Genomic DNA, 16,278 nt, shown 5'->3' with positions numbered 1-16,278 from the left:
TTCCTTGTTATTTGAATCACCAAAGTGTATACTGAATTAAAATCCATTTATTGATTAAGCAGCTTTATTATTATTTTTTAACAAGCAAACGACATGACAAAATTAGGTTAACGTAATTGTAGGCACTTGATCAATGCACATATTTTTATTTGGCTAAGTATCCATACATATTGTGCAGAGAAGTGCTTGTGAAGTAAAAATAGTTTTGATTTCCAAAAGCAACAACAAGGAACTTCAAAACATTTAGCAAATGTATACGCAGTGCCTAAGCAAACCACCTAAGTCTCTTTCTGGTCCACCCCTATGATGTTGTGTTCGCCAATCCATAAGCCTCAGGCCAGTCAACGTTGCTTAGCTGCCAGTTAAAATTGAGATATTTCCATCAGCAGTATTTTGAATAAAAGCAGTGCCAAGGCAGCAAACATGTGCGGAAAATGTGCGCTTAGAAGTAGATCAGAAGGAGTCTAGGTGGATCCAAAACTCATCTAGGAGACTGCGGGATGCGATCATCCATGATCTTTCGTGCGATTCGCACGAGCTCCTAGGAAGAAATTTCATGAGTTTCATGTTAGCAAGATGCTAGCAATACAAGCTACCTTTTTTAACTGATTGTCCTGAATAATAACTGTGCGGCCACTTTCACTAGAACGGAACAGTCCTAACACCCTCCTTTGCGGCTCAGATGTGGGAATAATGATCCCAGAGGGATCCTCTTTAGGAGGTCCCGACAGTTCTGACCAAGGGTGGTTCCAGTCGACCTAAGTGGAATGAGTTTTCATCATTACAAGCATCTAATTTTAAGACATACCTGCCACTGGCCAAAAATGTCGTTCTTAGAAATAAACATGATGCGGTTGTCAGTGTAAATTAATGCTTCCTTCCCGCTGTTACCAAGAAGTGCGTGGAATACGTAGTAGTCAGTCTTCGCGAACTTCCCTTTATCCACGACCTGGATGTAAATGAAGAACGTGTTGGCCGTATTTTCAAAACGGCTGTCTAATTATCTTACGTGCAAGAGAGCGTTGCCGAAAGATTCAGCTTCATTGTAGGGTCTGACCAAACCATCTTGTTGGAAAAATCTCGGATATCGGAGAGGACGTTGCTCTTCGGTAGTGTCAGCTGCCCTGTATGCAACGATTAATTTTAAATTTGAAGGGGTAATACAAGTTGATTTTTTTAATGGCCTAGTTAGACCCCAACGATGGTCCGAATGTAATCAAATTTACTGCACCTTTTCACACTTTCGAAAGTGTTGCTGGCAAAGTCAATGACCCCGCCAGTTGGTTGAGTGACAAGGCCTAACATTCCAGCACCAAGGCCCTTGAAGAAGCCTCCAACCCCCTCATCTCTAGCACCAGTCACTGGCTTCGTGATCACTCCAGTCACGCCACTTACCACATTCTGATAAAAAGATTAGCATATATAAGAGGGCACATCCTTCATTCAAAATCGTCATCCGACAATGACTTGAAATTTTTTATGAAATATGATCTCGCCTTAGTCGCCTCCTATACATATTTTCTATTCCTTTGTATGATTTTTTTTAAACATTTTTTTTTTAAATTCCAATTATCAAGTTTTGCAAAACCAGTGAATGTCTTGATATCTAGGAATGTTCAAATCAAGAGATATTCAGTTGACTCACTGAGACGAGGCCTTTTCCTGAGTGGACGAGTCCCTCGTGGAGCGCCGCAGGCCTATTTTGCTGTTGCTCTCTTCTACGCCTCTGGAATTCTTCGTCCATGCTCAGATTTGCCAGGGTTTTACCAAACGTTCCAGTGATTTTGGACATGGCAGCCGCCGTGCCACTTAGGGTGTGACCAAACAAACTTCTCACGCCATTCCTTAGGCCTTCTGCGAACTCTCCAGGCCCTTGGATCGCACCCTGTAATAAAATGTAAAATTTATTTTTTTCTAAAAAACCTGGGTACAGGCAGTCTTACCTGAAAAGGCTCGTAGAAAAGATCTCCTACTCCTTGGGTCAACCCAAGGAAAAGGCCGAACGGATTTCCAATCACATCAAGGCCAAGCACCAAAACGTACAACTGCTTGATTGCTTGTTGTGTGTAGTGGGATTGCACCTCTCGGATCAATTGTTGCTGCGTCAAGAACGAGGACTCTCTCTCAAAGTATCCCAATCTGAAGCAGATGGATTTTTGCTTTAATATATTGAAATAAAAGCTATGGTATCAATACAGCCAAGGAAAATTTTGAAACCAAATCTGGTCTTGAAAAAACATTTTAAAAAAGAGATATTATGTAAAGTTCATTTTACTTGAAGACCACATCTTGAAGATCTGTCAGAGTCACTCCAACATTCTCCAACAGGACATGGATGATGTTCAGCTGAGAAGAGCCATTCATTTTCCCTACTCCACCACTCATTGAGAAGCTGATGTGAATCTGTTGGAAATTTAAAAACAGGTTGGTGATACGCTTAAATATAAAAACAACACGCATACCTTTAAAGGCGACAAATGTAGCTCGTCGTAAAAGTTCTTCTGTTCTTGCGCTGTCTGGAGAGCAATCAAAGAGAGCAATGGCTGCTGCACAACCTGAACGTCAGTGGCAAACTTTTCCGTCTGAGAAAAAATAAGTCAAGTCGCAACCCAATATAATAATTAAATTAAATTACATCATCTGCATCAAGATTTTCTTCAGACGCGAACATCCCCAGCAGAGCATTCAGGAAGTCAAGCTCCAGCTTGACATGGAATTCTTGGACGAGAACCCGCAAGTACTTGAACTGCTGCACAGGACTGTGTTCCAACAACCGCTGCACCACGCTCAATTCCACAAATGGCCGCATAGCTGAATCAAAAATTTAAAATACGAAATTATAAAATATGACTGACCCAACCTTGGTCGGCAGCAATGCTCTTTGGAGGAGGAACTGGAGCCAGTATGTTGGGGAACATGCAGTTTGGCATCTGACAGTCGATCTGTAGATGGTTCAGCTTGGCATGCACCATTCGCTGGTGCGTGGAAATCTTCATTTGGAACCAAATTCCTGGATTGTGTGTGCGTCGAAGTTCCTTGACGTATGGTACGACAATTCGGTTGCAGGATAAGTCCACCTCAGCGCCATCAGACAGCTTTACAAACTGACTTCCTTGGCCGAGGATGAAGTGGCGGTGCGCGGTCTCCAAAGTTAGCGAATCAAAATTGTTGATCCGCTCATAGTTTCGTTTCTTGGGCTTTTTGCTTTCCCAAATAATGCCAGAGCTGGAAACGACGACTCGGAGTAAGTTTTAAGATAAAAAGTTGAAAGAATTTTTTTTAGTTTCAGGTAATTAACGATATTAAATAAGAGAGTACCTGGCTAGTCGCATGTAGAGCAGCTCCAGAATTTTCTTGTCCAACTCAGAAACCAAGGAAAGTCCAATGCCTTGCAAGGAAATTGTCATTTCCAGAGAAATGGGTTCCAAATCAGCTGCCGCCTTGGCATTGTTGATGACCTCAGGGTTGGCCGTGAAAAGCAGCAATCTCTGCATTCCATTCAGGAAAGAAACCCAGTAGAGGATCTCGTCCTCCATGGTTCCAGGCACCCATAGTTTACCCCAGCCGTCCTTCCTGAGCAAGTCGATGACTTCTTCCTTCTTCCGGTTCGAGTTTTCTCCATTCCAAACCAGCTTCCGCTGGCCCTTAGGATCGTCCCAAGCAAACAGAGCTTGCTCCATCGGCGCCAATTTTCTAAATTAAGCAAAGTTAGCAATTCATTTGATAGAGTCTGGAGATGATTTACTTTATGGCTGGTGAAGCTTGTTTTTCCCAGAAGTCAATTGAGTATTTGGTGTGATTGACAATCAGGGCAGGCGCCAATCCTGGTTCATACGCGCTCAAGTTGACAAAAATGTTGCCTTCTGACACCTGCACGTCAACATTGATCCCTCCAAACTGAAAATTTTTGTAATTAGGTTCTTTTATCTCTTGATCTGGGATATTATGAATTTTTGATATACCTTATTGTGCAGTTTAAGCAGCATATTGATGTTCTCTGTGAAAGAGAAAGGAGCTGTTGTCTCGTTAGTGCCCTTAACCCTCAACCTGAGTGTGTTGTCGTGGTGGCCGGTTCCCCTAGGCCACAGAGGAGAGCATTGCGAGGGCTCGATGTCAGTCCATGGATCTGCAGGCCGGTCTCCTTCCTGACACTGGATCACAAAGCTGGTGTGGTTGACCAGCATGTAGTATGGGATGAATGTCACAAGTTTTGTCAGATTTGAGCTGGATAGTTGAATGCTGACGCCGATCTTCAGAAGGAAAATTTTAGTGATCATCAAAATGCAACCTGAGTATCATACCTGCAAAATATCATTTGAAGTCTTGCAGCTGACTGAGCCAGAACTTCCAGCAACATCCAAGGAAAATTTGTTGGACCATTCACTGTCATCAACCCTAATTGCTGCTTTCTTTTTACCGAAGAAGACTTTGGGTCGGAAAGAAAACAAAATTGGACCTTCAAAGTCAGGTGGATGGTACATGATGTTTGTTGTCTCTTCCGATTGCTGAAATAAATTACAAATGAATTAAAAATTATGAACTTGCAAATAGATGTACCAATGGTTTAAAGTCACACATGCGTCAGCAAAATAACAAAAAAATAGAGTGAGGGTGGAACAAAATACACCTTTAATCACACCACACTCCTGTAGTCCTCGAAATCAACGGTTTCAAAGTTAAGTATTAGAAGAGGATGTTTGTATAAAGGGTACGAAAAGAAAAGATGTGAATCAAGTGTTACGTTTGTACACAAAGAGAGCAGAGTTAGTAAGTGTCCAAAAAGTGAGCACTACAAACTCACTTCCCAATTCTTGCTGGACACGGACACAACAGATGACCATTTCTGAAATAATGAACCAAGTGAAAAATAAAAGTAAGAAGCCAGCTGCGATTTAGGAAATTTCTGACGCCACAGTGCTCATCAATGCCAATATTGAGAGTTGGTACACGCAAAACAAATTTAATTGAGAAAAATTTGACAGAAAAATCTACAAAACTGTGTTGTGTGCAGGATTCAAAGCGATCAAAATGGGTAACCCTAAGAGAATGAGAGATTTCTAAACTAAATTCATCTTGTGAAGATTAAACGTTTTAACAAATGATCATTTAAATGTTGTGCAATGTTTTTTTTTTTAAACTTCTCATTATTTACGTAGGCTTATAGTTAACTCTTTGTCAAACTTTTTGAATCATAGTGACAAACATTAAACAGCTTGAGGCGCTTTTAGTGAATCCTCATAATGTGTGTATCTACGAGTTAATTTGTGTATCTCATTGGTATTACCCTGACAAAAAAGTGTACCAACATTAGCAAACATGCAGAATGTGATTGAGTTGGCATGACAAGTACCTTCAGAGGACTGCCTGAGGCCTCGTTTTTCTCTGTTTTACGCGACTTCTGTAAATTATTTAATATCGAAATGTCTAAAGTTGAAGTAGTCATGTGTGTAATGGGAGTATAAATATCAAGGTTTGCTTTGAATGGAACTTACCCTGTAAGACAACATCTTTCCAGTCTTGTTAATCATCCAGAATGGCGAGTAGAGAGACATGTAGAGAGTGCCGTTAACGTTGACCGTGTGCATTCCCATATCAAGAGACATTTTGGCCAAACTATCATATGAATCAAATGACCAAACAGATAGTTCTGGCGGAACAGCAGCGATTTCTCTTTTGCAAGACCAGTTCTTCTCCAAATAGTCATCCAACTGAACAAGAAAGGTTTTAAGTCTGTTTAGCATCTTCAAATAAACAATATTTAAATAATAGTATGGAAAATAAAATGTATTAAATGAAATCGTGAATGAATTTAATGGTAGTTACTTGCGTTTGACACATTACTAACGCTTCACATAATGAGGAATGGCAAATTATTTGCTGAATTTATTAAAAATATATTTTTGACTTAAATATTGTAGCAATACCCTCAAACACATCAGTCCTTTCCCTGGCTCAACCGTTGGCAGGTGGATGCTCTCTCCGGGCTTCACCTCCAGCTCCTTTCCGCCCTTTTCTGCCACGTACACCAAGAAAATCGGAAGCAAATTCTTCAAGATGACAGTTGGTCTCAAAGATATGTTGAAAATGCAGCTGTGCATGGTTCTCATGGTTGTTGCTTCAAAGTAGACATGCTCCATTTCGCCTACAGCTCTGATGAAGTATGGTTCCTTGGCATCCTTGTTCTTTGCATCGCACTGAAGAAGCTTGTTGATGGTGATTGTGTTTTGCAGCTCTTTCCAAATGAAAGGTGTGATGCACACAGTATGTCTAAAATTTCAATGATGTAATAAAACTGCCAAAATGTTGAAAATGATAATCTTTGTCTTTCAAATAATTGTTCGGGGATGTATCACAGACATAACCCAGTCTTGGTATTTTTACCAACATTTTAGAGTCAATTTAAGTTAAGTAACCACCAAGGAGTAGAAAAGAAGCCTATAACTTATTGATCCCTTCGAATTTGTTAAATATTGGCGCTATACTTAGCTAGCAATTTAATATTGTCATATCGACTCATTACTGAAGGACCAGCAAAAATGTGTCATATTAAGCGACTTTTTCAAAAATTATATCCTCACCCTGGAAGGCTGAAGAAGATTTCACAGGTTGGTGTGTATACAGCATGCAATGGCAAGTCTAGTTTTTGGCCCGGCTGGACAACTCCAACGCAGGCAACTTCGTTTCCCCTCTTTGTCATGAAATAAACGTCCACTGGAAGGCTGAACTGATTGTGCACTTGGATGATAGACCTCAATGTGACAATTGTGCTGCTGCCATCCACGATGACTTCAGAAACAAGCCCTTGTTTTTCTGGCTTTGTGGCCAGCGTGAAGTACCTCTTCTCAGCTCGAACAATCGGAATCTTGATGATGCATCCTTTGTCCGGGACCTTGACGTGAAGGAATTTTTCTTGAACCTGGAGATATAGCATTTTTTGGTACAATAATACAGTATTTATTTAGTGTCAAAATGTTTCATCATTGTTTTAAATGGTCGCAAAATAAATATACCTGTTCACTCAATATGGACTTTTCAGTGTCATATGCGGGAGTTGCAATTTCTTTTAAAATCAAACCACATTCAGCACCACTTTCCAGCACAACTTGTTCAACATTATTGGGACTATTTCCACCATTGTCATCATTAACCTGGAGCAAAATGCAAAGTTTAAGTCAAATAAAAAGTTGCAAAGTTTGCATTAAACGTACCACAAAATTGGTATCTTTCAGCAGAAGCACAACTTTGATTCCAGTCTGGTTAACGATTTGATAAGGTGAACCTTCCAATTCTTTAACTTTTGGCCCTTCTTGCACAGCCAAACGGAAAGCTTTGCTTAGGTTTGTCATGACGTCCAAGCATGCCTTAGACACAGTGATTTCCAGATTACTGTCCGACTCGACTCTAATGCTTGTTGCTGGTGGCTGCACAGCTATAGCGTCAACCTCGTCAGAGAGGGGTGAGAGGAAAGGCGAATTGTTTGCATTCTTCTTCAACTCAAACTTAAGTTCCCAAGGAAAATGCCTGTCATATCATGTTTGAAAATTAAGTTGAACATATAATTTAAAATGCATACTTTTCATTTCGGACTTGTGGCTCGATCAAGGGCTCCCAGAGAGCAAGCCTCTTGTTGTAGTACGACATCTGCAGATACAACACACCTGAAATTTGCAAGTTCCTTGCCCAGTCTGACATTGTAGCTTGCATTCTGCTTTGAAGCGAGATCAGAGGAAGAGTCTTGATGCCAAATCCAGCTTCCAAAGTGATCTCAAACGAAGGTGCAGTCACAACAATTTGGCCTCCATCTCCTGACGGGGTTTCAGTTGGAATTTCACACATTGAGAGAGCATCAACCCCTTCTTCAGTGAGCAAAAACCAATGGTCTGTTTCTTTAAATGGTTTTGGCCGCCACAGAAGACTCCAGTCAGGCTGTACTTTAATCTCATCTTGGGGTATTAAGGGTGAATTTTTGTTTTCATGAAATTAAATAACTTACCATCCTCTTTATCTTCCATTCCTGACCCAAGGGCTGACATTGTATTGGTGAGGATGTTGATCGTTCCAGGGGTAACAGAGATGCGAATTGGAGACAACATGACCTCTATGTGAGGTTGCTGTCCAGTAGAACAGGAGCCAGCAACACTCAGTTCACAGGGTCTGACAACCTGGCAAAGCGTGTCCTTCCTTCGTTCTGGGTTGAATATGCACGAATACAGCTGAATGCTCTTGATGCCGAAATCAATGACCTGTTTCTCTGGAGTCATTCTGATTCTGCCATTTCCTTCGACGCTGAAAATCAGCGCTCTCGTGTTGATGTCAGACATGCTTTCAACAAGAATAATATCTGGTTTTTCTAAAACCACTTTTAGCTCAAAAACATTCTCTCTCGCAGTCAAACTGTCCATCTTGTTTCCTGCATCAAAATTTGGTTAAATTAGAAAAAAAAATACAAAACAAACAAACCGGCAGATGATGGCCTGGATGCGTTTCTTGAACCAGCAGGTTTCGCTTTTTCGACTTTCTTGGCAGTTTCCTGAGGCATCGCGGAAACAAAGAAATCAGAGATTCTCATCAGATAGTCCAAGCACAAGACCAAATTGAATCCAGAAACTTTGCAAGTTAGTATCGTGTTGGTTGTAGACTGATTGTAGTTCAGATGCAGCATGGGGCTCTTTTCTCTGGTGGCTTTCAGGCTCAGCAGGTCTGATATGCGGTTTTCCGCACACAGTTTCAGTCGGCGCATGTCTCTTAGGGCACAATCCTCCAACTGCATGACAACAATCATGGCACCATTTGAGTACATTACTCCTTGCACTTTCAGACTTCTCATGTTGAAGTGCGCTAGCCCATTTCTGTCATCACTTCCAGCCTGTAACAAAGTGTAAAAAATTTTCCTGGCCATTAAAAAAATTGAACATACCGGCGTTGTAGCTGGAACTAACAGGTTCACTTCAATGCTCTTCATTAAAAAGTTGAATGTCATGTGCTTGAAAACATTTTCAGGCACAGGCACTGTAAATTCTGACGCTCTGCTGACAGCTGAAAATTTAAAAAAAAAACTATTTATTCAAGTTGAAGACTAAAAAGAGGAACATTATACTTGATGTGCTTCTCAGTGATTTAGGGCGTTGCTGTCTTTGAGTGGTTTCGACTTCAACTTGCAATGTCTCGACATTTACGTGGTCAACTGGTTCAACAACATGTTCAACATCTCCCAAATTTTCACCGAGGAGCAGCATTCCCAGCCGCACATCTTCTTGCCGGACGTCCAACTGTTTAAACAAGGATATTTTATTAACTCTTTACACTCAGATTTCTTAGCGTTACTTTGATGGCATCCATTGTGCTCTCCAAATCAATGGCTGGTTTTTGCTTGCACCAGCCAATGGACAAGTTTCTTTTCACCAATACAGTGAAATCAAAGGGAGTGATCAGGTGAGTCCGGTTTACAGCATTGTTTGAGTCATCTAGCATTACTCTGAAAGATACAATAAAAATATTCAAAATTAAAGAACCTTTCCACAACGCATACCTAGTAACGTGAAGTTTTCTTAGACCAAGCGTTAACGTGTCCATTGACACTGTCCGGCTTTCATTTGGAATCTGCAGCTCAGAGAACTTATTTTTCATTACAATTGTACCTAAATCCAGCATGAATGCATCTCGCATTTTCAAACTTCTCGGAACAATAATAACAGGGGCCTGTAACAAAATATTAACACTAAAATCAAACATACTTATAATATAATTTTTAATTACTTTGATTTCCAAGTCTAGTGCAATTCTGGTTGCATTTTGGTATGCATGTTGGATGTTTTGTCTTGCTGCTTCGGCAGCAGCAGCTGACGCCGCTTGAACTGCAATCAGAGCTGTTTGGAAGTTATTTAAAAATCCCTGAAATAGAATCAAATAATTAAGTTTATTAATTGAAGAGGCGATTTCAATTTTAGTTTATTACCAAAAGTCCGCTGACATATCGGTTGAGGAAGAAAATTTTCAAGCAAGCCATATGAGCCTGAATTTCCATTGCAGGCTGGTTCTCGTTGGGCTTTTCATACATAACAATCTTGGCAGAGAGAGCCTCGTCTCCTTCAGACTCGAGAATTTTTTTGTAGATGGTGTTTGGGTTGCAGTCGGTAATGAGCATATTCTGAAGAGCAGACTCTATTTCAATCTGCCCTTGCAACATCATCACATCCATTCGCACTCCATGCAGTGTAAGCTTGGTTAGTTCTCTCTCAGGATTTGACAGGCTGACACTCAGGTTTTCCAGCCTGGCCACCAACTTCAGCATGATAATTTTCTTAGTGGCCTTCTTCCCAGGAGCCACTGGTTTCAGGGTCATCGCGTTATCCTCTTCAACAATGGTTGCGAGCAGTCGATCTCCTGTACCCATGGTGGAAGCGAATCTATCCTTAGGCTGTTGAGGCGCAGGTTTCAGAGAGGAGATTTTGTCCTGCAAATTTTGCGAGAATTCCATCACTTGTAGGATTCCACTCTGGTGCAGCGCGAGATCCAGAGATGAAAAAGTGACTTCGAGCAACTTTTCAATACTGTGATGCACTGTTGAAAATTCAGGGGACTTTCTGTTCACCTAAAAGGATTGTATTCATTGGTTTATAAAAATAGGTCCAAAAATTTGCATTTTATTCTTACAATAAACAGTCGGGTGGTGAACAAATAATCTGCTTTCCCATCCGACATGGGGGTGGTGATCGCTTTTCTTGTTGCACCGTTTATGGTTTGCTCCAAAGAGACACCGCCAAGTCTCAATACTAGATTCATATCAAAAGATCTCTGCACCATCTCCAATTCAACGGACATAAGAGAGAAATCAACAAGCTTTGACAATTTGCCAGTATCATCTTTGCGAGTGACAACAACTCGGAACTCTGGAAAAAATGTCACTGTCGTTGAATATAATAATTTTTACTGCAAACCCACCTTTCATTTCAAACCAAACGTCCATTTTTACGGAGCTGACAACAAGTTCCAGTCCTTCGTTTTGATTTGAGCCCAGCTTTCTTTTGTCAACAAGTCCCATTTGGGTTAGTGACATGATACTTTTGCTCATAGATCTGCCCTCGGTCTATGAAAATTTAGTTGAAGGAGACACGATACCATAAATTAACAACATACCAAAGCTTGAGGAGGTTCAGGTTCCGATTCTGGAAATGGAACGCTGACTAAAATGCCTGCAGTGAGCAATAGTCTTTCCTCAGACAGATGTAGATTGAGTGATGGCAGCTGTCCAGCTATTTTGAATTGAGGGATCCTTGGGTCATTCATAAGCAAACTGCGATGCAAGCTGATATCGATGCTCATGGGCTGCACAAGGTGCAAATTTGATTCTGAGGTTTTTGTAAGCTTTTCTTCCCAGTCTTCTCCAGGCTTTGCAACAAGAACCTGATAGGAGAAATAAATTTGTATTTTCTTGTTAAATTCATTCAAATGATTACTGAAACATACCTGGACTTCTTTGAGCTGTAGAGAAAACTTTTCATAGCTTTGCGAAAACATTTCTTGGAGCACCTCCTGTTCAGAGCTTCCAGCTTGGATCATGTTGCTGATGTTTGGAAGTCCCTTGTCGCGCGCGCAAGAAGCAATCGACAAACTGCCGAGACTCACTACAAGGACTGGCACTGGTTCAGATCTGATAAATCAGGAAACTTGACATGAAGTAAAAAAATGGCAGGACACCAAGAAAATTACATATTTATTTTCCCAAGCTGGGGCAGTATCATTCTGGAAGCAGCTACTTTGATGTCTAAATCTAGAACCTTCTGCTGGTGAATTGCATGTTGAAGGAGAGTGGCAGATCTGTCCTGAATATCCTCCAATTTTGAAACAGCCATTGCTTGCAGTCTATAATGAAATTTTCTTAAATCTTCAACAAATCAAATAATTTATGTAAATTACTGTTTGAGGGAGGGCTTTTCTGGTGGTTTGAACACGTCCATAATTCTAATGACGGTTTCTGCATCGTACATCATCTCAAGAGGTTGAGCCAGAATTCGCAAACGCTGGTCGCAAAGTCGATCCATAGGATTAGTCTCAAACAAAATGCTCAGCAAGCTTGGTTTGCCGAGTGTTCCTGAAGTCAGAGGGTAGGCCATGAGTGGCTCTTGCCCGTTTTGAGTTGTGCCAGTTACTTTCAGATTCTGCATTTTCATTTCCACTCTGTTAGAAATGATGAGTTAATATCTTACTTTGAGACATTTTAAAATTTTACTTGGTTGCTTGGGCTGAAGGTCTTTGTTCCAGGTTGCACTTGACCCCAGAAATGACCAATTTGACAACTTCTCCGTCTGGAATATCCTCATCATTTACAACCACTTGGAGGGATCCCAGAGTGAATGATGTTTTCACAGCCACAAAGAAGTGAGGATATTGAGCTGGAGCGGCGTTTTCTTGGTAGCCGATGGCTTGGTACAGTTTTTGCTTTTCATCTAAAGTCATGGCAGCATCAATTTTGTTTGCTAAAAGAAGCAATGTAAATAAAATGTGTATTCATCCACATTCACTAATTTACCTATATCAGATGCTGAATTTTTATCGGCAGATGATCCTCCTCCACCAAACCACCCGCCAAACCATCCAGCGTTCTTTTTGTTTTCCTCTTCCAGTTTCTTTGTTTTCTGAACCTAATTAGAATATTATCATAACATGTTCCCTACACCTGAGCATTTCGAAACTACCTGGACCTCAGCTCGTTTCCTCATAACAATTATGTTGAAAACGTCAATTTCCTTCTCGAGTTCTCTTATCTCTCTCAAGAGCTCCTCGCTTGGCTTCTTTGCTTCCAACTTTTCCTTGTATACCTTCTCGTACCTCTTTAACCGCTTTCTATGACGGAGAATGTGGTTCCAGTCCCAGTTCTTGCGCCGCCTTCTGATTTCAGTCTCCAAGATGCAATCATAAGCGAAATTCCACCATGTCTTGTAATGTCCCCTGTATTTGTTGACCAAAGGTCTGTATTTCCGGTAAGGAGCAGCTCTGGCCATTCTGTCCATGGACTCTAAAAACTTCACCAAATCCCTGTATTGCATTTTGGATATACCTGCATAATATTGTAAGTTAAAAACAACAAAGGAGCACTTTACAGAAAAGCATACCAATTGACAAGACGTTCATGTTCATGTCAAGTTGAACTTTGGGAATCATGAATTTCGATTCATCTTGCTCTGGTTTTGGATTCAACTGCAGTTGGGCAGTGGCAGAAATAGGACCAAACACTGCATGGATATAAATGTAAAATTAAGTATTACAAACGGTCTGAATGAGTTACTGTAATTATATCCTGAAGGCATATTGTTCTTGGAGGCAATTTCGTTTTGAAACTTTTGCAGTCTGGCGACTTCTTCATAATTTGAATACAACTGTGAATTAGAATTCCAGTAGAACGCCAAACCCTCCATTTCTAAAACCTAAGCGTAACAATGTTAGAATTAACTGGTAGCATTAGTGAAACCAATTATACTTTGTGGAAAATGCTTATGGTTTGTTTGGCATCAGTGGGTTTCCCAGACTCATCAGTCGACATCAACTTGAGACTGCTTAGAGTAATTCCTAAAGAAAATGGAGAACCAGGATGCGTCACTCGGTCCTCATATCTCAGGTGAATATCTTTGATCGTCACTTGGACATTCTTGATGATGTGAGCCACCAAGTTCTCCACAAAACCAGCATCTTCTTTTTTTGTGGAGCCTATTAATAATAAATTTCCTTGAAAACAAGTCTCAATTTTTTCCACTTATCACACCTTTCAGTTCTTCAAGACGTTTAGCCTCCTCAACCTTAGCGATTTCCTTCTGTTTCGCCTCTTGGGCCAGGCGATCTTCTTTTTCGGCATCATAACTGACCTCTTCATTCGGCACAGAGAGTAAAAATACTCTCTCAATACGTACAATCCATGGAGCCTTGTACAGATTCGTCCAAGGGATGGTCAAAACCAATTTTCCTATACACAAATAAGTTGAAAATATTTTTCTACATATCATTATGACTGTGTTTCTACCCAAACGGCCGTAAACAGTTTTGACTGGCAAGTCCAATTCATCAAGTGCATTTTGCTTCAGCACCAAGTCGTCTAAAGCGATATCACCACCTGTAGAGCAAAAAAAGAGTGACGTGAAGTGTCTAAACATCCACTGTGCACATTTATTAACTCTGGCAAGCAATCCAAACAAATAGTGCACTCGCATTGTAAAATCTCTTATCATATATTATCTGCAATGCGTACAAAACAAAGATAATGTAGATACATAACACGCAATATGGTTCTGTCAGCAGAGCGAAACACGCGAAAGAGAATAATTTTGTGAGGGTTTGGATACATAATCCAGCGAAAATCTCATTAAAAACCAATCCAAGTGTAACGTGTATCAATACAATAAATCAGATTTCCAAAATATTCATTTCAAATAATCCTAGCAGTGATGTAAAGAACTTACCAAAAGCAACTTTAAGCTGCTTCCTGTCGACACTTTCAACGTAGTCACCCAGAAATTTGTTTAAAACGTCGACAATCACAGACTCGAGCACCATGCTTCTCGAGGGATTATGTATAACCTTTGCTTTTTGTATCTCACGTGATCCGCGAAATTAAATCTTTACGTCGCCGTAATCGAAGGTGTCATCGTATCGTGGATGTGTGTGGCGCTGTCCACTAGCGATACGACTGCAGTGAAGAACTTGCGTGTTTATATTTCTTTCAAAATAGACAGCAAATCAACATTCAGAAGGAGACTCTTTCGACCAACCATTTGTCGCTATTTGAAAAGCGCAGTTTGAACGAACCAATAGGAATGCTTTATTTACATGAATCAGCTGAGGGCTGGGGGAGTCGCCGCAGCCGCACCCCACAAAGCTGATAACAACGCGATATTCCGCTCGATTTGAGGCAAAATGGCAAAAAATACCTCTAGTTCGGCTTTTAGAAAGATCGACGTCGACGCGTACAATGAAGATAACTATAAAGAAGACGAACAAGGCGAATTGCAGTCGCCTCCAGTGGGCCCAGACGAGGCAGAAGTAAACTCCTTCCTAAATCAGTGAGTGTTGTGCCGACAAAGCACTAAACTTTCAACTGGAGTTACTCAACATAGTTTGGCTGGAATTTACCGGAAATGTACAATAAATATACTTCTTGTATTTCAGGGGCCGTATGGTTGATGCTCTGAAAACTGTTCTCCGGAATGCACCCCTTGGCTCCAAAAACCAGCAAGTCAAAGTACGAAAACAAGTATTACATATTTTGAACTTGAAAATCTGAAGTTAACTCTCGAGCAATGGTTGATGGCGTTGCTCAAAAAGAACGAAAGCTAAGCTAGATTTTTGTAATTTTACAGGACGCTGCGCTAGCCCTCACTATGAAGGTGCTTTTGACTGTAAAAGCCTCCCAGGTGGAAGAAGTTGTTTTGGCGCTTGATCCCGACCTTGTGGATGTGCTGATGAAGTATGTTTACAAGGGTTTTGAGTCTCCCTCTGAAGGAAGCAGTGGTCACCTTTTGGTTTGGCATGAGAAAGCGTTTGCTGCCGGCGGTCTCGGAAGCATAGTAAGAGTGCTTACAGACAGTAAGAGGGCCTGAATCACAGATTTAATTGTTAACTGTACATTTTAACTATAACTATTCAATTGAACAATTCATTACATTTGATTCCACAAGCGTTAACTTTATTGAGTTGATCAAACTCCGATGTTATTGTATGGACCGTCATAAGCATTAAGCAGAAATAAACAATACTATTTGATTTAACTCTTGCTCAACGCAATTTTTAAACTTAACAGTATCAATTGATTTAATTAAATAATAACTGTTAAATAGTGGGCGAAATGCTGTTGGAACATTATTCATGTGGTGATGTTTGAATATTAATTTCTATAAAATAATATTATTAAAAGACTCTGGATGTTTTTTTTATTGTTTTACGGTATGAACACCTGGATCACATTACAATTTCTGTGGGTTATCAATTCAGAAAATAGTATCACATACTGATTATGTTAGGCAAGTTTGTTTTTTAAGTTTCCACCTCTAAGTTATTCAAGTTAGAATGTTATATATTTTTGCAACTTGATACAGAAACGTTTCATTTAAGAGTTAGATATTAAATTTTCCTAGGTTTTAAGTTTTTCCAATACTTATATTACAATATTAATTGCCGACTCAAATTTAAGAAAATATGCAATTATCCTTAAAAATCAAAATGAGATTTATTGATCAGGCTATTGTTTATTCTCATCCAAGTCACAAGTAAGTACATAAATGTTACAAAAAT

The 16,278-nt window shown here is 40.2% G+C and overlaps 2 protein-coding genes across 5 annotated transcripts; one reads left to right on the top strand and one right to left on the bottom strand.

The window, feature by feature from the left end:
• Window positions 1–46: 46 nt before the first annotated feature.
• Vps13 (vacuolar protein sorting 13C) lies at window positions 47–14,659 on the bottom strand. 4 transcript variants are annotated; one of them, XM_065488644.1, is made up of 46 exons: window positions 14,451–14,659; window positions 14,015–14,104; window positions 13,760–13,957; window positions 13,478–13,704; window positions 13,286–13,424; window positions 13,113–13,232; window positions 12,696–13,057; window positions 12,530–12,641; window positions 12,230–12,476; window positions 11,917–12,177; window positions 11,710–11,862; window positions 11,467–11,650; window positions 11,137–11,403; window positions 10,942–11,086; window positions 10,654–10,889; window positions 9,956–10,591; window positions 9,757–9,891; window positions 9,530–9,699; window positions 9,325–9,475; window positions 9,098–9,269; window positions 8,918–9,036; window positions 8,461–8,866; window positions 7,994–8,410; window positions 7,574–7,943; window positions 7,209–7,521; window positions 7,011–7,148; window positions 6,579–6,916; window positions 5,925–6,267; window positions 5,493–5,708; window positions 5,351–5,398; window positions 4,802–4,843; window positions 4,302–4,505; window positions 3,963–4,250; window positions 3,746–3,897; window positions 3,319–3,693; window positions 2,861–3,225; window positions 2,636–2,811; window positions 2,463–2,582; window positions 2,276–2,403; window positions 1,944–2,139; window positions 1,646–1,885; window positions 1,232–1,401; window positions 1,010–1,124; window positions 809–949; window positions 597–758; window positions 47–541 (listed from the first exon to the last, which is right to left on the bottom strand). In XM_065488644.1, the coding sequence occupies exons 1-46, from the start codon at window positions 14,542–14,544 to the stop codon at window positions 482–484; spliced, it is 9,741 nt and encodes a 3,246-aa protein (XP_065344716.1). In that variant the 5' UTR covers window positions 14,545–14,659; the 3' UTR covers window positions 47–481. The 4 variants fall into 4 exon arrangements, with proteins under 4 accessions (XP_065344716.1, XP_065344717.1, XP_065344718.1 ...); XM_065488645.1 differs by lacking the exon at window positions 4,802–4,843 and having other exon boundaries at window positions 14,451–14,658; XM_065488646.1 differs by lacking the exon at window positions 5,351–5,398 and having other exon boundaries at window positions 14,451–14,658.
• Window positions 14,660–14,826: 167 nt separating this feature from the next.
• Window positions 14,827–15,902, top strand: Arpc5 (Actin-related protein 2/3 complex, subunit 5). Its single transcript, XM_065488655.1, has 3 exons — window positions 14,827–15,050; window positions 15,157–15,229; window positions 15,348–15,902. The coding sequence occupies exons 1-3, from the start codon at window positions 14,905–14,907 to the stop codon at window positions 15,585–15,587; spliced, it is 459 nt and encodes a 152-aa protein (XP_065344727.1). The 5' UTR covers window positions 14,827–14,904; the 3' UTR covers window positions 15,588–15,902.
• The last annotated feature ends 376 nt before the right edge of the window (window positions 15,903–16,278 follow it).

This window comes from Cloeon dipterum, chromosome 4, assembly GCF_949628265.1.
Source record: "Cloeon dipterum chromosome 4, ieCloDipt1.1, whole genome shotgun sequence".
Lineage (NCBI taxonomy): Eukaryota > Metazoa > Arthropoda > Insecta > Ephemeroptera > Baetidae > Cloeon > Cloeon dipterum.
Note: the sequence above shows the minus strand (reverse complement) of the source record. Positions and strands in the feature narration are given on the sequence as shown.